This window comes from Cervus canadensis, chromosome 9, assembly GCF_019320065.1.
Source record: "Cervus canadensis isolate Bull #8, Minnesota chromosome 9, ASM1932006v1, whole genome shotgun sequence".
Taxonomy (NCBI): Eukaryota; Metazoa; Chordata; class Mammalia; order Artiodactyla; family Cervidae; genus Cervus; species Cervus canadensis.
Genome location: NC_057394.1, coordinates 36318355 through 36339969, shown reverse-complemented (window position 1 = coordinate 36339969; position 21615 = coordinate 36318355). Strand labels below are relative to the sequence as shown.

Genomic DNA, 21615 nt, shown 5'->3' with positions numbered 1-21615 from the left:
GGGGAGCTATTGCAGATTTTCAGGGATCATTTATTTGTTTCTATTTTTGTGAAGCTACTTTGGGTCCTCATAGGGTAGGAATTGCAGTTATTTAGTTCAGGCTTTTGATTTGAGATTTTTATGCAAGTTAGGCTGTGAGGTATTTGCCTGCACGATTGGGCTGGGGAGAGGTGGGCTTCCCTCCCCCTGTAAGAGAGGTGTTTTCCTTGGTAATGGGTTGGATGCATGCTCCGTGGTTCAGTCATGTCTGTCTTTGTGACCCCATGAACTGTGGCCCACCAGGCTTCTCTGTCCATGAGGTTTACCAGGCAAGAATACTGGAGTGGGTTGCCATTCGATTCTTCAGGGGATCATCCTAACCCAGGGATCAAACTCATCTCTCCTACATCTCCTGCAGTGGCAGGAAGATTTTTTACCACTGAGCCACCTGGAAAGCCCTTGGTGTACTGGGTTACAGACCCACAACTCACTCATTTCACAGATGAAGTGAATGGGGCCAGAAAGATTGACTAACGTTTCCGGAAGCCACACAGTTGGTGAGTGGCAGAGCTAACTTGTTGCGCTGGCTACCAGTTCAATGAGATAAGATTCGTTTTAGGCTTGCCCTTTGTTTTAACTTTCATTTATGTTTACTAGTTTCAAGGGAAAATGATTCCACTAAATAATGACTAAATCCTTCTCTTTTAATATGTTGAGCTGGGTGTGGCTTCTTGATGTTTCAACAAACATGAAAATTTTATTTAATAATTTTGTCTCTCCCCTTAGGCAACTCTGCCTAGGTCCTCTGAAATTACACAAACTAAATTACCAGTGGGCTCAAGTCCAGCAAGCACGATTTAGGTTACAATTCTGATCTTCGTACAACCTGTTCCTGCTGCATAGGCCATTTGAGACTTTGTTCATAAAATTTTTTTTTTTAAACTTGAGCATCATTGAGCTGTTTAAAAGGTTCTGCTTTTTAATGTAAAGGCTTTACTTAGAATCAGAATTTGGTCATGTTTATTTTGTGTTTTTTCTTTGTCTCCAGTGAAATATAGTCCCTTTTGTTTTTAAGTGGTTTATTTCTAAATACTTGGATGGGGTTTTGAGATGTGTGTGGCTTTATCTGTTTTTATCATTCTGTACATATTTGTCAACTGGATGAATGCTATTATATTTTTATGAAATATGTGAAGAATTGGTTTGGCTGTCAGCTCAATGCATTTACTTCCAATTTAACTTTTTTTTAAAAATAACATTCAGAAGCAAATTGAATTTGTGGGAAGACTCCAAATGGATTATTTTTCCTTTTTGAAGTGAGATTTACTTCTGTAGGGGCTTCCCTGTGTGCCTCAGATGGTGAAGAATCTGCCTGCAATGCAGGAGAGCTGGGTTCGATTCCTGGGTTGGGACGCTCCCCTGGAGAAGGGACTGACCACCCACTCCAGTATTCTTGTCTGGGGAATTCCATGGATAGAGGAACCTGGCAGGCTACAGTTCGTAGGGTCACAAAGAGTCAGACACGACTGAGCAACTAACACCCCCCCGCCCCCAAATCATTTGTTCTTGTCTGCTTCTCTGAGGATCAGTTTTAGAACCATTAATTTGAATTGTTTGGTAATTAGGTTGTATAGGTTTTAAAAGTTATGTGAACGTAACATAATAATCACTTTTGCCCCCTTGGTATGTTGCCAATACATTACTATTAACACCCCGGCCCCCTCCCGCCCCCGACCCCTGCCAAAGTCAGACTGAATGCCTTCCATTGAGCTGTTCAACTTTTGAATTGAGTTCCTTTAATCTTTGACCTCTTATTTAAAATGAATCATGGATTGCCGCCTTCAGCTAAGACATTCATGATGCCTTTTACTGATAATACACTAGAATAATTTCCTGCCATTACAAACAGGTTTTTTTTTTTTTTTTTTTTTAATATTGTCCCTGAGTTCCCTAACAGCACTGCTTTCCTCTGCCATATGTTTGTTCCCCTTTCCCTGAATCCCCTCACTCTTCAAGAATCCGAGCTATTGAATTTAGCATCTTCGCTGTCCTCCATTTCCCTGTCTCTGATCCCCCCTCCTCTGCCATCCTGGCCTGCCTTCCCAACATGGGAAAGAGTAACTGCCTGTCTCCACGTGGCAGCTCCTCTTGGGAGCTGCCTCCCTTCCAGGTCTCTCCTAACCACCTGTCAGCGAGGGCAGCGAGCTCTCAGGAGGCCAATCTCTTGCTGCCTGAGAGCCTAACAAATCCTAGGTGGAGAGTCCCATGGCCGCAGCCCAAGTTCAACCCCATCAAGGGTTTTCTTTCTCGACGCAGAGTACAGACAGAAGCTCCAGCCAGTTCTGCTCGACCAGCGCGTGTCCCTGTTAGTGTGGGTGCGGCCGTTGACGTGAACGAGAAGCCTGGGTCTGTGAATGGAGGATTTGAGTTTTGAAATTAGATAGGAGGGCCACCGAGATTTTCAGGTTGTGGAGGCAACTCCTGAGGCAGGTGCAGGGCGTGAGGCGGGGCCACACCCCCACCCTGCGGCTCAGCCAATGAACACTGGGCTTCTCCCGGGTCCTAGAGTGCGGTTGCCCTGTCTGTCAAGAGCCGGCTCAGCAACCAAACCCAGATTCCAGGTGTGGTATTCCACAGTCGTTCTGTAATTTGTAATCATAGAAACAGAATGTTCCTCCTCTCCCTTCCTCCCTGCCAACAGTTTCTGGGTGGGTGAATGTCAGTAGCTGGAGTTATTTTTAAAGAGGAGAGGTGAAGCTTGTCGTGCAAAGCTGGGAAGAGGGCGTTTGTTTGCAGAGCAACCTGACATCAAAGTGTAGATTACTGCCCAGTGGCCAGGCACTTGTCCTCTCCCAGGTAATGTTTAACGTGCCAGTCACAAAGATCACAGGGACGGCATATGCCTGGCATCAGAGAACGCTGCCGTTTATGCTCTGGAAAACTGAAAGGCTGTACATGCCCACAGATTAGTATTATTATTTTATTTTAAATACGTGAATGCATTGGTCTTTCTTCCTCCTTTTTTTTTTTTTTTTGCCAGCTGTAATTGGACTTTGACGCTGGGAAGTTATATCATAAAAATTGGTAACCTTTGTCTGAGAGAGAGCTCAGCTAAGCAGTCACTTTCCACTTCTTTTCACAGGATAATATAAACGTTTTTTTGAAAGCTTGTGAACAGATTGGATTGAAAGAAGCCCAGCTTTTCCATCCTGGGGATCTACAGGATTTATCAAATCGAGTCACTGTCAAGTAAGTTTCACTGGTTTGTTATATGTTTTTTTTTTTTTTCCTTTAAACTTAGGGCTTGTAGCTGGTGTGAATAATTTTTGAGAGTTCTGCTTACTGGAAAATCATCTCCTTGTCTTCTTCTGTTTGTATTCCAAAACAGACTATTTAAGAAATAGCTTTGTGAGTGTGAAGCTGTTCTGTAATTGAGACCATGATATGTTATTATTTTAAATCTCATATTAACTGAAATGGTGGTTTATATTTTAATGCCTGTCCAACATGGTTGTGTTTGGTTGCTAAGGGTGAGGAGGCTTATTATATGTATAAAGAAAATGGAGAGGTTATAGTCTAGCTTACAGAGTGAAAATAATTATTTGAAATTAAGACATAATTGCTAACATAAAAATGAGAGTGGGATAGTGAGAAAAGAGACAATATTTGGAAAGCAGCAGTGCCTGGGACCAACATGCAACACTAATGACTTTTGTCATTTGTGCCTGATTTCTAAAAATGAACTGTTTTTTTTTTTTTTTCACTTTTTTAATAGTATGGATGAGAAAGTGAAAGTGGGGGTGTGTGTGAAAACGTGCACAGGTGTTTGTGTTGTGTTTTAGATGGAAAATGCTGTTTATGTGTGAGTATATGGTTTCAGGAAATCTGGTGTTAAACTCTTGTAAGATTTTTTTCTTATAAATCTAAATTTGCTTTCAGTGAATCAGAATAAGCTTGTGTTACTAGATAAATGTGACAGGAAAATGATTTAATTCTCTAATAATGACTTCCTCCTTATCGTGGCTCTTAAACCTCATTAGCATTTTTTCCAAGGGGAAAAACAAACACCTTTATTCTATCTATAGAAATCATAGAAATGGAAAAATTAGCTTTTACCAATTCAGAGACTGAGTTTGAATGGTTAGTAGCCCTGTTGTGAGCACTTTAAAGTTATTAAAAAACTGTCTGTAAAATCTTAAATATGGCCAATTTTTTCCCTAGTATATATTGTCTCTTAGCAATATAAGCTAAAATTCCTGGTAGGATTAATCTTTTAAAAGCAGCCATATATTTTTTAAATGAACAAGCCATTTTGCATCTGTGTGCTTCTAGTTCTGTTGATTAAGCCTTTCTAAACGGCACAGCAGTGATAATGTACGAGGCAGGGAAGAGTCTGTCAGCATTTCTGACTGACTGGAAGACTGTGGAGAGATCCTGAGTTTCATCGTCAAACTGGCAGGTTTACTTCTGCAGTACTTGAGGTCATGTTTAATTTCCGTGAACAATAGCTATATAGATGAATTTATTTTTCCTAATCGCCATTCTGTCATAACACCTATCAGATGGGCAAAGACATTTTTGATTCTGAAAGTGTTTTTCTTCAGTTGTTGCTGTCCATGAAGAAGAAATGTCTCTCCCTCTCAAAATCATACTGTTTTGAACCTCTGTAGCCAGTGTTCAAGTAGACTGCGGGACTAAGTCAGACACGTTTGTTGGCTTCTAATTTCAAAAGTGCCCTGAGCAAGACTTGCCTGCAGCCTGTCTCATGAGACGCCACCTCTAAAGTGTTAAGGCAAAATCAGTATCTGGGCTCGGCCTTCAGTGAAATTAAATTACTGACAAGCTGAAACCGAGAGGTCACAAAGTTACAGCCGTAGTAGGAAGTATGCAGCACAACTTGTTTCAGTGGCAACCGCACGTCCATAAAAGCAAGAGGTGTCCAAGGAGTCCTAGGGAGAAGGCCTGTGTGAGGACCTCGGCTCTAAACCGAGAGCATCGCCCCTGATCGTGCCGTGTTGTTGGACCCAAGAGCACAAGGGTCAGCCGCGGGGCTGCTGCAAAGGAAGCGAAGGGTGGAGGCCTGAGGAAGCGGGCGAATGGCTCATCTAAACTGCTGGTCAGAGCTCCTGTGCCCTGAGATAGCATTTGTATAAAAGGAAGCAGGTGTGAAGGAAAGCAAAAAATTCCTTACGAAGTAGTAGTTAATGCGTTTCTCTTTAGTTTCAGTTCTTATGTAACGTGGCAGCTTCTGTAGGTCAAAGATCTTGTCCTATGCTGACTGTAGGTTAAAGGACTTGGTGTTGGTCAGACCAGTGGTGCTCCACTGGGGGCATTTTTGCTCCCCAGGGGACGTTTGATGATGTTTGGACTTCCCTGATGGCTCAGATGGTAAAGAAGCCACCTGCAATGCAGGAGACCTGGATTCGATCCCAGGGTTGGGAAGATCCCCTGGAGGGGCGCAGGGCAACCCACTTGAGTGTTCTTGTCTGGAGAATCCCATGGACAGAGGAGCCTGGCAGGCTACAGCCCATAAAGTCAGAAAGAGTCAGACACGACTGAGCAGCTAGGGATAGCACAGGGGATACTTCTGGTTGTTACAGCTATGAAGGGGGTGCTGCTGCCATTTAAAGGGTCAGAGATGCTGCTAAAAACCCTTTAGTTAACAAGACCACCCCCATAACAAAGAATTTCTGATCCCAAATATCAGTAGTCCTGAGGTTGAGAGGCCCTGAATTAGAATTTGTAGATTTCCACTCTGCCAGCAAGGTAATTGTGCAGCAGGAAGGATAAACTTTATTTCAACTCAGCTGAAATATTACTTTACTTATGAATATAATGACACATATTTCTGTGTTAGTATGTTTGTTTATTTAAAGGAAAGTTTTGTTGTAATTGGATCATGCAGTACTTGGACATTAGCTTGCTCTTCTGCATACATTAAAATTAACAAAAATGTGGCAAACTGTTTATTATTTTAAATGCTCTATCAAAATTCAACCCCTAAGATACTGTATTCACAGTTCACAGACCTGTTGTTGGTCTTGCTGCAAGTATAATCTAAGATACATGTTTCCAGGACATACTGAGGGCAGATAGGAAAGGACAGTTCATACCTACATATTGGCAAGGGTGAGGTTTCTTTTTTTTGTTGTTAGTGGACAATAGTGATTAACAGCATAGATGATGTACAGAGCCTGGGAGAGTTGTGTGTTGTAAGAATGAGTGGCAGGAACAGAAGCGATTAATTTAAAGACTCATTGCTGTTAAATAACTTCACTTCAATAATCTGAACCTAACTACAAATCTTGTTTTCCCATAATTTGAGATTTACTGTTTAATTTGTAATAATTCTCACTAGTCAAACAAGTTAGGGTACTCTCTATATTTCTTTAATCATACTCATCAATCTTCTAATTGAATTATCTTATTCAAAGGAAGTAATAGTTTAAATTTTCCAAATATGTTGGAATTACTCCACTTATTTTGGGACAACATATATGCAAAAGTCAGTTGATACTTTAAATTTTGAAGTTACTGACTTGGATGGATAGGGTCTGTCTTCACTTCTTTTTCTTCCCAAAAGTATAGTAGGCAAACTGATGACTTAGCCTCCATGATGGTAGATGGAGGTTGAACCTGTCCTAGCTGAGATGTATAGTGAGGCCATGAAATTTAGCTTCTCCACCAATGATTAACTGCGTTGTATTATTAACCATTTCCAAGCTATCCATAGTGAACTTAGAAGCACACATAATCTGCAGAGAAGAGAGGGTGTGACTCCGACAGAGCCGTCTCTGCACAATTTCTATAAAAGTCCTATAGGAGGGCAAGCACAGTGACGGGAGGCATGCTACCCACACTGGAGAGCGCCTACAGCAGATGTCCCGGTCTGTGTGGTAGCATCTGGACATTAAGAGCCGAAGAGCGATCACTCGTTGTGGAAAGCACCTCAACACAGTAGCCCCGACGTCCTAGATTGTAGGAACTGAAGCTGGCAGAAAGGTAGGGCTGAACATTAAAGGTTTGAATTTTGTGCCTAGCAATTCAACTCAAACTAACTCCTGTACTTAAACCATTGGTCTAACCAAATTCTATATTGAGTTTTTTTAAACTGAGAATTGGAACAGATTATAAACATTTTTTTTTCTTTCCGCCCCCTTACCATTCCAATCCAGTTTTTCACACTTCCTTAGATACATTCTGTTCATAATACAGTTAGAAGATGGTGATGCTTTGGAACATAATATTTTAGTCATGCAAAAAAAAAGTATATTTTAGTACACACTCTTATTTAGGACATTGATATGTTAGGTCTAAAATGTGACTTGAAATGTTACTGAGTTTTTTTGTTTAAAGACCTGTTTATCAAGTGGAGGGTGGAGAAATCAAGAATCTGTTATTTTTACACGTGCTAGTTGCCAAAGGAACAGTAGCTGGAAGCAAGATTAGTGTTAGCATATTTCCCTTGTGAAAATAAAGGAGGCTCAGAATGATATTTTAGGGATTTAACTGTTCTCTAAAGCTTCAAAAGGGTGCTTGATTTTGCAGCAATACTGTAAAGTCATGTCTTAGGAATCAAGTTCCCAGATGTCTCTCTTTTACAGTCTGCCAAATTGGACTTGAGATGAATGTGTATGTGTATTTATTTAAAGTTTTTATTCATGTAAGTAAAAATATACCTACTTTGAATTGTGAAATTTTCATCTTTTTCTGATTTAAACCTGGTTTTACTAGTTTTTTGGGGCTGTGTCTTTCAAATGAGTTTCTCAATGTCTTAATCTATTTAAAAAAAAAAAAACAAAAACAAAAAGGAAAAAAGCGACCTTAATGGTATCCAAACTTGGATCTGTAACTTGAGCATGGAGACTTCCACCTGTCAGTTCATGTCACTATTTAAAAATGTTCCCTCTATTCCTACCAAGTAGTGAGAATAAAACAGAAAGGAAGTTTATTGCAGTGCACACACCTCTATCCCATTCATTCTGTGGTGTTAGGTAGTGTCTGAAAGGGGGACATTGATTCTTTTGGATTGCCAAGGTCCTATTTAAGGCTAGTAGCAAAAATATATAGTCACATTTTCAAATGATCTTCAATTGCAAAGTTTGAATATCTAAGATTCTGATTAGCCACAAAGATGGTGCTGGGTTATGAGTTGCAGGGGCAAACTGTAGAATAACTGAAGTTTTATCTGGTATTTGTTTCTCTCCATTTCTAGTTCTTAATTTATTCCTTTGATAGATCAACATGTCTTCTGGATTTCAACTCTCCTCCCTCAGCTCCTCACTCCCTCAAATCCAGGAAGCCATGGAGCTTGATTCTGTCTTGGCTTGCTGTGTGAGACTTTATGCTATAGAATTTTATGGCTAGGATCTTTATCTTCAAAAGTAACCCATCCTAAATTCATGGCTCCAAAGAATCTCACTTGGTAGCTCATCTTGATTAGCAGTTGTCTTGAGTCAGTTCATGGGAGGATGGTCAAATTTGCTTCTGCAATCAGATCACATTTGTTTTATAACCTGGTCCTCCAAAGGGTTAGACCAAAGATATATTTTTGTTGAAGAGATTCTTCTTTCACCTAATTATCTGTAGGACTGCCTGTATTGAATTAATGTTTACAGATACATGCACTGTAATATCTGTAGTCCTGTTAGTCATTTTTGAAAATGAGAGCTTCACCAGTCACTAGAGATGTTAAGCATGTGTTTCCCCAAGTTTTCGTGCTATAATCTGGTCTGATTTAACTGATTATTGGAGTGAAGCATGTGCGTGTAAGGTACATGTGCTTACACTGTTTCTGGAGCTACAGAGGAGAAAGTAGCAGTTAACCCAGTAAGGGGAAATTTTGGTTTCATTCACTTGCACTGATGCTGTATCTTCTCTGTGGCCGGTACCTGTGTGCATGCTCAGTTGCTCAGTCCTGTCTGAGTCTGTGTGACCCCATGGGCTGTAACCCGCCAGGCTCCTCTGTTCATGGGAGTCTCTAGGCAAGAATATTGGAGCAGGTTACCATGCCTTCCTCCAGGGAATCTTCCCACCCAGGGATCGAACCTGCATCTCGTACATCTCCTACATTGCAGGTGGATTCTTTACCCACTGAGTCACCTGGGAAGCCTGGCTGGTACTTATACAGACATAAATAAAGTGGAGACATGCCCTTAGAGGGGTTCATATTATAAGAGAGGAAATGTCCTCATGAGTTCAGTTAGAATACATTGTGTTGAATGCACAGGGCTCCCTGAAACTATAGAGATGAATAGTTATTTCCACTTTTTAATCAAGAAACACGTCTCATTGAAGGTGACGTGATCTCTCATCTGGGCTTTCAAAGTATTTTCTGTTTGTACCTAGATCTAGTTTTCTCCAGACTTGAGACTATTTGAGGGCAGAGATGATGCATTACCTACTCCCTTTAATCCTCTTAGTTCCTTCAGGTTCTTATTTGAATGCTTAATGCTTATTTGAGAATCAGATTTTAATTATGAAGATATCCTGGAAATCTTAAAACCAGGCTTTGATGATGAGAACTGACTTTTTCTTAGCTAAGTTTTCCTCATCTTTCAAAATTGCAAAGCAGATCTGGCAAAGCAGTCACTAAACTTTTGAGATGAATTGCTTTTTACTTATCATTCCAGAATATTACCACATAATTTCAAACTTATATAGTTTAAAAGAACAATATGTGTTTCCTCTCAGTTGTGTGAGTAAAACTAATTGGGAATTTGGACCACGTGCTTTCCAAAGTATTTGGTGGAATTTTAATTCTTATGTTGATGTCAAATGATAAATACTAATATTATTTTATCTGACATTTGAGAGATTTTCCATGCTTATATTTATATGAAGGTTTAGAAACATTTTAATGTTTTCATATCATCACCCCTCTAAATGCATGGTTAAGACTTGATAGAAAAATATAGTGATTACATAGGTAGTTTTAATATCTTATAGAAGTTCAAGGGAACTTCTATAAGGAACAGAAATTTTTAAAAGCAGAAATCAATAGTCGAGGTAACTTACGAGACATCATTGAAGTTACTTTAATGAGAAGCTTTACCACCAAGTTTGCAATAAGCCTTATTTCTTCCAAAGTCAAACTCTCTGCCTTGGTACCTCTTACCTTTGCCTAGCATTTAACATCAAAGCCAATGTGAGAAAACGTCACAAATTACCTTTGACTCTGGCATAGTAAAAGCCATCTGAAGAATAGGAGCACACAGAAACAGGAAGATTTCTTGGCGGCTCATTTGGATTGTTTCTAATATACCCCAGGCTGAGTTTCTTTCTCACCCAGGATGGAACAGAAGTTCAGTTGATGCGCATCAGTTCTCATGAATAATCATCTTAGACAAAAGCAGGAATTTAGGTGCCTGCCATGGTTTTAATCCCATCCCGTTCAGTCACCAGGGTTCCCCTGGTGACTCAGATGGTAAAGAATCCACCTGCAATGCGGGAGACCTGGGTTTGATCCCTGGGTCGGGAAGATCCCCTGGAGGAGGGCATGGCAACCCACTCCAGTATCCTTGCCTGGAGAATCCCATGGACAGAGGAGCCTGGCGGGCTGCAGTCCCTAGGGTCACAAAGAGTCAGACACGACTGAGCGACTAAGCACACAGCACATTTAGTCACCTGGTGGCTGAATGACCTTAGACGGGTTCCTTTTCCTCCCTGTGATCACTTTGGTTCTTAGTGAACAAGACGAATGAAATTGCTGATCTCCTGGAGCTTACCAAATAATACTGTTTGGGGAATAGCCCTGTCCCACAAGGACACTGTGGTGATTTTCATAAATCACGTATGTAAAGTATATAATGCTTCACACATAGTAGTATTCAGTAAATGGTATTGAATTATCAATTGTGGTCATTTTCATAATTCAGATTCTTGGTCCCATGAAGATATGTGTGCCTTGTAAAAGAACATAGAGGGAAAAATCTGGTCTTCAGGTACTTTAATTGTGATGACTAGCTGTAGGTTTTTTATTTTATTTAATGAGAGTTTTGGCCTTTTTAGACTTAATCTCTTCTTTCAATTAGTAGATATTAAAACAGATGTTTTTCTGACATTTATGTTTAATCAACTTTTTACAGTCTGTCTTGTTGGAATAGCATAGCTGGAAACCAGAGAACAGTGTATCTAAGTTATTTACTTTTGCTCCGTTTATATGGAATCAACATAATTTTATTAACTTTCTGAGACTTCAAAAAGTTTTCTGTGTATATTTTGAAATATTAAAATGTTTTAGTTTGATTTGGATTTTTCTTAAAAAGTTTGTGTTTTCATATTTAAGCAAAAAAAATGATAAAACCACAAGCTGTCTACCACACAAATCCAAGTCCAGAATTTTACTTTATTTACTAGTTTAGTTTTTTCATCCCATTTTTCCTTTTTTTCTGTGAAAATTCTTATTGTTTTGGTCATTGGGAGAGGAGAGGTGGTTATCCTTTGGATAGGCAAGATCAGATGCTATTCTCTAAAAGGCTTTTGTCGGGCTTATGAAATTTTTAGGGGGAAAATAGGTGTTTATACTGTCTACAGAACTCAAATGCACACTGCAATCGTGTTTGCACTCAGAAATCTTGGTCACTCCTTTTGGGCCTCTCCCATCTGTCCATCGAAAGGTTACTGTACTAATAGCTAACGGTCTTGATTATATTATCTAAAATATTTATAGTTTTAACCCTGGGCACAAAAAAGTCATAAATAGCAATAGCCACTGTTTGTGAGGTCATGAAGAGAAGTGAAGTGAAAGTCGCTTAGTCGTGTCTGACTCTTGGCCGCCCCATGGACTGTAGCCTGCCAGGCTCCTCTGTTCATGAAATTCTGCAGGTCAGAATACTGGAATGGGTAGCCTATCCCTTCTCCAGTGTATCTTCCCAACGCAGGAATCGAACCAGGGTCTGCTGCTTTGCAGGTGGATTCTTTACCAACTGAGCCATCAGGGAAGCCCCATGAGGTTAAACCTTGGTTACTATTTACTTCCAGTTGTACATGGTGAAACGTGTCAAGAAAATAGGAAGTATACTTTCATGTTGAGCCTTTGACATAATGTTATAACTTGATTTTTCTAAAATGAAGACTGTTGCTATCAAATGTCGAATGGGTATAAAAGTTGTATATTGACCACTTACTGGTTATTTTAAAGAGTTTAGGTTAATGGAGTAGTTACATTTTAGGGGTAATTGCCCTGGTATAATTCGTCATGCTGAGCAGACATCCCAGGTGGGATTGGCTACTGATGGACTGTGTTTCCATTTTTCAGAGATACACCTTCTGAGGATCCCTACTGAACTGGGAAGCAGGGTGATGGTCACTTTCTCTTAAGAGCTTAATAGCATCGCTTCAGACACTATTGACCAGATATTTGCAGTAAACTTAACATGTTCCAAAATTGTGACTGTTGTTACTCGGTTGCTCAGTTGTGTCTGACTGTGAGACTCTGTGGACTGCACCAGGCTTCCCTGCCTCCCCACTCCAGGCTTCCCTGGTTTTCACTATAACCCAGAGTTTGCTCAAACTCATGTCCACTGAGTCAGTGATGCCATCCAACCATCTTATTCTCTGTCGACCCATTCTCCTCCTGCCCTCAATCTGTCTTTTCCAATGAGTTGGGTCTTAACATCAGGTGGCCAAAGTATGGGAGCTTCAGCATCAGCATCAGTCCTCCCAATGAATATTCAGGGTTGATCTCCTTTAGGACTGATTGGCTTGATCTCCTTGCAGTCCAAGGGACTCTCAAGAGTCTTCTCCAGCACCACAGTTCAAAAGCATCAGTTCTCTGGCTCTCAGCCTTCTTTGTGGTCCAACTCTCACATCTATCCATGACTACTGGAAAACCCATAGCTTTTAACTATATGGACCTTTGCTGACAAAGTGGTGTCTCTGCTTTTTAATATGCCATCCAAGTTTATTATAGCTTTTCTTCCAAGGAGCAACCATCTTTTAATTTCATGTCTGCAGTCACCATCCGCAGTGATTTTGAAGCCCAAGAAAATAAAGTGTGTCCCTGTTTCCATTTTTTCCCTGTCCATTTGCCATGAAGTGTTACTGAGAAACCTTTAAGGAAACAGCACACACCTGCTGTGTAAATTTAAGTACACCTGCCACTTGCAATGCATATGATAATATAATAATACTCTATTCAAAGAGAAGTAGATTAAAAACATAGTTTGAATGAACATACTTCAAGTAAACCAGTTTTTCTTAAGTTAAAAACAGAAAAAGTGGGAGATATTGGTGGCCTGGGTAAAGCAGCTGCTTTGAATTAAGCTCTGTTTGTGTCAGCCACCGTTAGTTTAACAAGGGTTTGTGCTGTGTATTTTGAGCAATTTGGGGAGAAATCTCTAAATATCAAGTATCCCTGTTATTACATTTCACCATTTCATTGCTTTATAATAACATTGATGGCTGCTAGACTTTGAAATGCTTTTATTCTGTACTTTTTTTTACATTCATTGAGATATGAAAATAATCTTCAAGAGAATCTTTGTCTGGGTAGACAATTTGGTTGACATGTTACTAGACTTCTTTTGTGGAGAAGGCAATGGCACCCCACTCCAGTACTCTTGCCTGGAAAATCCAGTGGACAGAGGAGCCTGGTAGGCTGCAGTCCATGGGGTTGGTAAGAGTCGGACACGACTGAGCGACTTCACTTTCACTTTTCACTTTCATGCATTGGAGAAGGAAATGGCAGCCCTCTCCTGCGTTCTTGCCTGGAGAATCCCAGGGACGGGGGAGCCTGGTGGGCTACCATCTATGGGGTCACACAGAGTTGGACATGACTGAAGCGACTTAGCAGCAGCAGGAGCAGACTTCTTTTGACTAAATATTGAGAAGAAAAATTCTCTACTAGGTGGGTAGCTTTAGTTTGTGTATAATGTGTATTCATCTCAAAAGTGTACGATAGAGAACATATGTACACACACACTAAGAACATATGTGAAAATTTGTAAAAGGCTTTGAAGAGTGAGGCACCGGACCATGAGGGTCCCTAGACCGTGTTTATTTTGGTGAAGAATTCATTTCATCAGAAGGGCTTGGCGCCTGTCTTGGAGGAGAAATAGGAACAGTATGATTAAATATAGGTGTCAAATGGCATGTCCGTTGTCATGCCAATCCCAGATTAAAAAATAGAACTCTGTGTCCTTTCTCATATTTTCCACTCTCTTTCATTCTGCTTATCAGAAAGAGGCATGGGGGAAACATTCCCTTAAAGATGGACACCCATTGATGGAAGCCTTGAACCAGAGTTGTCTACTGCTGGGTAGCTAGAAGAAGCGCCATCCTGATGGGCTGAAGGTGGTGGATGGGCAGGTATATGAAGCTTAGCCTAGGGGTATTGAGGTCTCATCTGCATGCCTTGTATCTGTGGCCTGTCAACAGCATCCATTGGCTGTTTAATAGGCACCGTGTCTGACCCCCGAATCCTGGGTGGCTAGAAGAGAAGCAAGACCTACTACCTCATTCTTAAAACCATAAATGGGGACGATGACAAAAGCCTCATTCAGTCTCAATGTTTGCTTTTGTGTCTTAAGGAGCATTGCAATGATCTACAGTGTACAACTCTAAGGGAACAATGGATTTGGACTGATGAATATCACCTAAGTGGGAGTATCACTCTACTCGAGTATCCAGAATATTTCCAGATTCCTCCATCAGGTCTAGGTTTAGACACACTGGAGGATGATATCTGTCTGTCAGGCATTTTACATTAGTTATTTCTAACCTAGTAACAGCCTAGCCAGCTATTTCCATTTTGCTTCAGGTACATGTAATGAAAAGAGTCAGAAGAGTGAGTTGCTTAGCTTATCCTGGACAAATAACAGAGCTAGGATTTAAATTCAGGGGGTGTCTTAGCCTACAGTGCTTGAACTGCTTCCTCTCTATTGTCTAAACAGACTTGAACAGCCTTTAAAAACTTACTGATATTCTTTCTAGTGTTATTGGACTGGAATTGAGTTGCTGTTTAACCAGGCGGGGTATACCCCAGATGGATTTGTGTGTATGATTGATACTATCTCGTTTGATACATGGCAAATATCTTTATGTTATAATTAAAAAATTTCCCCAAGTTTGTAATCTAAGTGACTTCAAATAAATATAATATTGCTATATGCCATCAAATCTAAAATCAGTGATATATAGGGAATTCCTATAATTTAGAATGTTAAGTGGATGAATGTGTGCTTTAAAAAAGAAGAAATATGCTATATGTGTGGTCTTTGCACGCTGGCTAGTAGAGAAATAATGGAGTATTTGGATTTTATTGATAGGTACACATAAATGCCTTTACAGGCTTTATGACTGTCACACAGGTAGCTATGTTCAGTTGCTCAGTTGTGTCCAACTCTTTGTGACCCCATGGACTGCAGCACGCCAGGTTTCCATGTCCTTCACTGTCTTCCAAAGTCTGCTCAAACTCATGTCCATTGAGTCGGTGATGTTGTCTAACCATCTCATCTTGTGTTGCCCTCTTCTCCTCCTGCCCTCAATCTTTCCCAGCATCAGGGTGTTTTCCAGTGAATTGACTCTCTGCATCAGGTGGCCAAAGTTTTTGAGTTTCAGCATCAGTCTCCTTCCAGTGAATATTCAGGGTTGATTTCCTTTAGGATTGATTGGTTTGATCTCCTTGCAGTCCAAGGGACTCTCAAGAGTCTTCTCCATCACATAATTCAAAAGCGTAATTCAAAATCAATTCTTGGGCACTCAGCCTTCTTTATGGTCCAGCTCTCACATCCATACCTGACTACTTGAAAAACCATAGCTTTGACAAAATAATATCTTTGCTTTTCTATTATACTTTCTAGGTTTGTCCTAACTTTCCTTCCAAGGACACAAATAGTTATAAATGTTCAATTGTATTTGCCATGGTAGTGGAACATTCTTGTCAAAGATTGTGGATTGTAAAACCTTACTAATCTCAATTGCTTGGGATCATACTACCACACTTTGACCTTTATAGCAGTGGCATGAGACTATCTTTAAAATAGAACTGGCAGGAAATTATTCTAAATAGATTATTTATTCACCGGTTTTTGATACTTCATTTTACTTGTCAAAACCAATCTAAGCCATGACTCTCTCGTCCAAACATCCTTGGCTGGGAATAAGTGCTTATAAATTATTTATATATGTGTGTGTGTGTGTGTGTATGTGTGTGTGTGTGTGTGTTTACATATACATTTTTCATTAGAGCTTAGGTCATTGTATATTAAATCTCATACAAAGCCTTAGTGATGGATAATTGAAACTCCTGTTTGAAAGCTCAAACTGTAAGCAAAAAAGATCAACCATAGTCATATTACGTAGCTTACTGAATTAAAGAAGAAGAATTACTTGAGTACATTGCCAAAAGTCATGCTATCGGTGTGGTGATTGGAGGGTTTGAAACAGGTGGTAGACAGATCACCAAGTGTTACAATAAATAGCACAGTCTAATTCCAGTAAGATGAAACTCCTGGAGGATCAGATAGTGACTCAAAAAAGCAAAGTCCAAGAAATGACTCAAGCCCAGAGACACTTTCAGAATTCCTTTACTAAGACTTCTAACAAATGGAGGGGTCACTTCTTGTACCAAGTCATTAGAAGTTATTTGTTGCGAGTTGTTGAATGTAAACCTTTCATTCATAAGAAGAAATATTTGTTAAACTTTTATATGGTGATGTTTTAGAGGGCCAAAGATAGATGAAAGTCATAGTAGCCTGAGATAGAGATATAGGAGTTGAATAAAAACAAGGATACATTTCCTTTTTAAAAAAATATTTATTTTATTTGAAGGGTGATTGCTTTACAGTATTGTGCTGGTATCTACCAGACATCAGTATGAATCAGCCATAGATTTACCCATGTCCCCTCCCTCTTGAACATCCTTCCCACCCATCTAGGTTGTTAGTGAGGTCTGGTTTGAGGTCCCTGAGTCATATGGCAAATTCCAGTTAGCTATCTATTTTACATATGGTAATATAGGAGCATTTCCTTTTAGATATCTAGTGGAATGAGTTGGCTGCAATAATAGAAAACACTTGTTTTAAGACTACTGACTATGTGAAAAGGAGGGAAAGTACTGCTTTTGAGAGAGGGAGTGGAGGAGAGTGGAAAGAAAATAGCACCTGAATGCTTCGCTTAATGCCTTGTATAATCTTAAACCTCTTTATAAACAAGAGTCGTTGCCTGAGTTTACAGATATGGAATCTGAGAGATTTGGTGGCTCATTCGAGGTCACATCCTTAGCGCAAGTAGGAAACCTCATTAGGATTCAAACCCAGAATTGTAATAATTCTACCTCTAAATGTTGGAGAAGGAAATGGCAACCCACTCCAGTATTCTTGCCTGGGAAATCTCATGAACAGGGGAGCCTGATGGGCTGCAGTCCATGGGGTCACAAAGAGTCAGATGCAACTTAGTGACTAACACACCTCTAAATGTGTCCTAATGAAAGACAGAGGATGATCACACAAGGGAATTTTTAATGGGTTAATGTGTATCTGTCAGACACAAGGTCTATTAAGTTGGTTGGGTAGGAAGGAAGGAAGGTAGGTAGGAAGGAAGTTCTGTGGATACAGAAGAATTTGTAATTTTTAGAAGATATGCATGAAAAATTACTCAGACTTGATTGAGTTACAGTGCTTTAAACTGGTGCTTCTCAAATGTGCGTATAAAACACCTTGGAGTCAAATGCAGATTCTGATTCATTAGGTTGGGACAGGGCTGGGATTCTGTATTTTTAGCAAATTCCCAGGCCATGCCAATGAAGCCCACACTCTGAGTAACAAGGATTTATGCAATCAATGATAGTAATAGCATATTGGAGCAAGGGTTTAATAAAGATAGCAGGGGAGATATAAGACTCGACTGTGGATCCGGAAGATAAGAGAGGTGGGAGAAGGCTGCAGGAAGGTTTGTTAATCCAAAGGCAGAGAGGAGTTCTAATCTGTTATTTCAGAGAGCCTTTTAGATGCAAAGGAATAAGTAAAGTCAAGTAAGACCTCCATTCTTGATGCCTATACTTAACTGGGGGGAGAGGTTGGGGGTGTGAGGCATGAATTTCTAGTCTAGGTTGGATGATTAGAGACAGGATGACAGGTCGGTTTGGACTAGCTTGAGTGGTACTTCGAGTACCACTGGGGAAGTTTGAACTGTCTCTTAGTGGGATTATTAACAAAAGCTTGGTGCAGAAGGTTACGATGTCAGGAGAGATTTATTTATTTAATTGAAAAAATTGGGGCATGCCACTTGATATGTGGGACCCTATTAATAGTTCCCCAGTCAAGGATTGAACCCACGCCCCCCTGTGTTGGAATCATGGGGTCTTAACCACTGGACAACCAGGGAAGTCCCAGAAGCAGAGATTTAGAAAGATGGAGTAATGAAGTAGTATGTAAAGTGGATTGACTGTGAACAGATTAGCATGGAGGCTGGGGGAGATGTCAGGACATTGTTGCAAAACACCCATGAACTGCAACAGTTTCCTGACATCTCTTCCAGCCTCCAAGCTCCTCAGTTCTGTCAGTCCATTTTATATACTACACCATTACCCCATCTTTCCAAATCTCTGCTTCTGAGACTTCCCTGGTAGTTCAGTGGTTATGGTGTGTGGGGGCTTCCTGGGTGGCGCTAGTGGTAAAGAACCCGCCTGCCAATGCAGGAGATATAGGAGACGTGGGTTCTATCCCTGGGTCAGGAAGATCCCATGGAGAAGGGCCTGGCAACCCTTTCCAGTATTCTTGCCTGGAGAATCCCATGGACAGCGGAGCCTGGCAGGCTGCTGTCCCTAGGGTGGCAGAGAGGCAGACATGACTGAAGCGACTTAGCACACATGGCTGTTTGATAAGGATGCCAACAGCTGAAAATAGTGAAAATATAAATGAGGAGTAGATATTTGAAGTAGGCATGATGGGGGTTGATTAGAGTGAAAGAAAAAGAAGGACCAGTTTTTGAGCTTGTGTAGCTATTAGCAGAAAGGCAGTTTGGGGACAAGATGAAAATGAAGTTTTAACACATTGCATTGGATGTGATAGTGAAGCACCCAAATGGAAATGTAGGAGTTGTTAATACATTTAATCAGAAATTATGGTCTTTTCCCCTTACTTTAAACTCCAACGAGAAGAGGGAATTTTGTTTGAATTCCAAAATCTCTTTTCTGTAGGGCCTTCCAGAAATGTTAGGCTGATTTTTTTGCCTTAGGAACTACTTTGGAGTAAGGGCAGTGGGAATGTCATGCCCGCAAGGTAAACATCATGGGCTTGGCCTCTGGACCCAGTTGCGTATTCAAATCAGTTTAGACAGTTGAGCATCACTGCGTGTCCTGGGCTTGGGGTAAATCGTAAATAACCCTGTTTGTGTGGTAGTCACAGTCTGGGCCAGTGTTGGCCACATCTAACCCCACTCACTTGTTCTGTACATTCTCCTACAACATGAGCAAAAGTTGTCCCTTTTCTATCCGTTCAATATCTTTTAAATCTAAGCTCTGCATTTTTTGTAAGCAGCTCTTTCAGACAAAAATATCTGCAACCCCCTTAGAATAGATTGTTTCAGGCACACTGCATGCAAATTCGTATAACAAAATGTACTTCTCTCCCTGTTTTATCCCCCACCAATGCAAACGCTATTCCCAAACAACAGCATTGGAAAACAAACCCACGGAGTCTGCAAAACATCTGATTCAGCTTGACAAGATTTTATAACCAAACTGCTTCCACTTCTCTTCATGAAGGTTGGGAAATTATCAGTGTTTTAGGACAGGTTCAACACCACGGAATTTGATTCAATAAATGGATGGATAAATGAATGAGTTTAACAAGTATTTATTGAGTTCTTACTATGGGCATGGCACTGTTCTAGGGATTCAGGATCTAGTTTTGTGGTTAAAAGGACAAAGTCTTGCCCACCTTAGGCATAAATTCTAATAGAGAGGACAGTAATGAATAGAAATATAAGGTAATGGGAGCTGTGATAGGATTATCAGACAAAATAAGTCAGTGTGTAGAGATCGTGTTTGGAAGGTTCTCTTTGATATGATATTTTAAGCATTTTTTAGATAAAATTAGTAGATTTTAAATCTACTAATAAAACTAGCTGTTGGGATTAATGTTTCATTCTGTTAGACTCATAAACCATTTTGGTAAGCTTGTCTCCTGAAACACGTCCAGTGATTTGAAGCTTTAGTGTATTTCACAGTAAGGCATCAGGAGGGAGGTGTATTGACCTCTGAAGGTTGGGGTGCTTCCATGTCTGTGCACATGAGGCCTCCTCTCCTCTGCATCTGCCCCCGCATCTGACAGGCTGCTGGCTGGCACAGCTAGTGGTCTTTGCGTTTAGATTTCACCCTTACAAACGAATTGATGGTTTAGTTTTTGTTCTTAAGGTTTTATATGGTTTTGAATTCAAAGTAGCTTGCTTTGATCAGATGATTAAATGCTTCGGTGCATGCATGTGCGTTCAGTTGCTCAGTCATGTCCAACCCTTTGGGAACACATGGACTGTAGTACACCAGGCTCTTCTGTCCATGGGATTTCCCAGGCAAGAATACTGGAATGGGTTGCCATGACTCCTCCAGGGGATCTTCTCAACCCAGGGATTGAACCTGCACCTTGTGCATTGACAGAAGGATTCTTTACCACTGAGCCACCAAGGAAGCCCCATGACAGTGTTAACTATAGGCGTGGACAGAGGAATCTGGCAGGCTACAGTTCATGGGGTCACAAGGAGTTGGACACAACTGAGTGACTCAATCATCACCATAGGCATAATGTACCAGCAGATCTCTAGACTCATTCATTTTTTATAACTGAGCTATCCTATACTCCAGTATAAAATAAAAAGTTAAAAAAATAGCCTTTAATTTCACCTAGCTTTAACCTTTTCTTATTTCAGTGAGTTATTTTCTTTATTAAATTGATACTTTTCCTATATTTTAGTTTATTATTCTACATCAGAATTAGTAACTTGAATAAAATAAGAGATATACTTAAAATTTTAAAGACAACTACCTTATTTAATTAGCAGACCCAGTATGTTCACATTATTTCACATTTAGAATAGAATTCACATTTAGAATTAGAATTTCACATTTAGAAATAAAGAAGGAAACTTGCCAGTGGCAATTTGTCTGTGTGCCACTTTCCACATTTTTTAATTCATATTTTGTGCCTGTTTTCAACAAATTGGTCTGTGTCGATGTTTGCTAGTGGTGCGTTACAACTCTAATATACATAGCTATTTTTATGGAAGCTATTTTGGTATTATAATTTTGTGTGTAGGATTTTCTAATAAGGTGGTTTTAGATTCATGCTCACTTAATCTTTCACCAGGTGAATTATTCCAATGTTACTTAATCTAGACCTCCTTGTTAACTGGGGAAAACAAATTAGTGATTAGGTTACTTAAATAACATTTAGACTAGTTTCTCATCAATTACCCTTCTTCAGAGACATACAATAGAAATGCATGAAACTATGAGGAAATTATAAGATGACTATAACAAAGTTAACTTATTTAAACTTTCTGAATAGCATTCATTCCTTTAAAGTGGCAGGGGCTGACTTTTCAGAAAATTTATAGAAGAAATCACTTCTGTGCTTCTTGAAACATTCTGTTCTTTGGACATGATGTGTTTTTATGTTTGGGTGTTCTCTTCTGGAT

The 21615-nt window shown here is 40.0% G+C and overlaps 1 protein-coding gene across 1 annotated transcript in view; it reads left to right on the top strand.

The window, feature by feature from the left end:
- The window catches only part of LMO7 (LIM domain 7), a 212206-nt gene that overhangs the window by 107112 nt on the left and 83479 nt on the right, over positions 1-21615 (top strand). Inside the window, 1 exon segment of the mRNA XM_043478032.1 lies at positions 3122-3228. Within this exon segment, the coding sequence (XP_043333967.1) occupies positions 3122-3228 (107 nt within the window).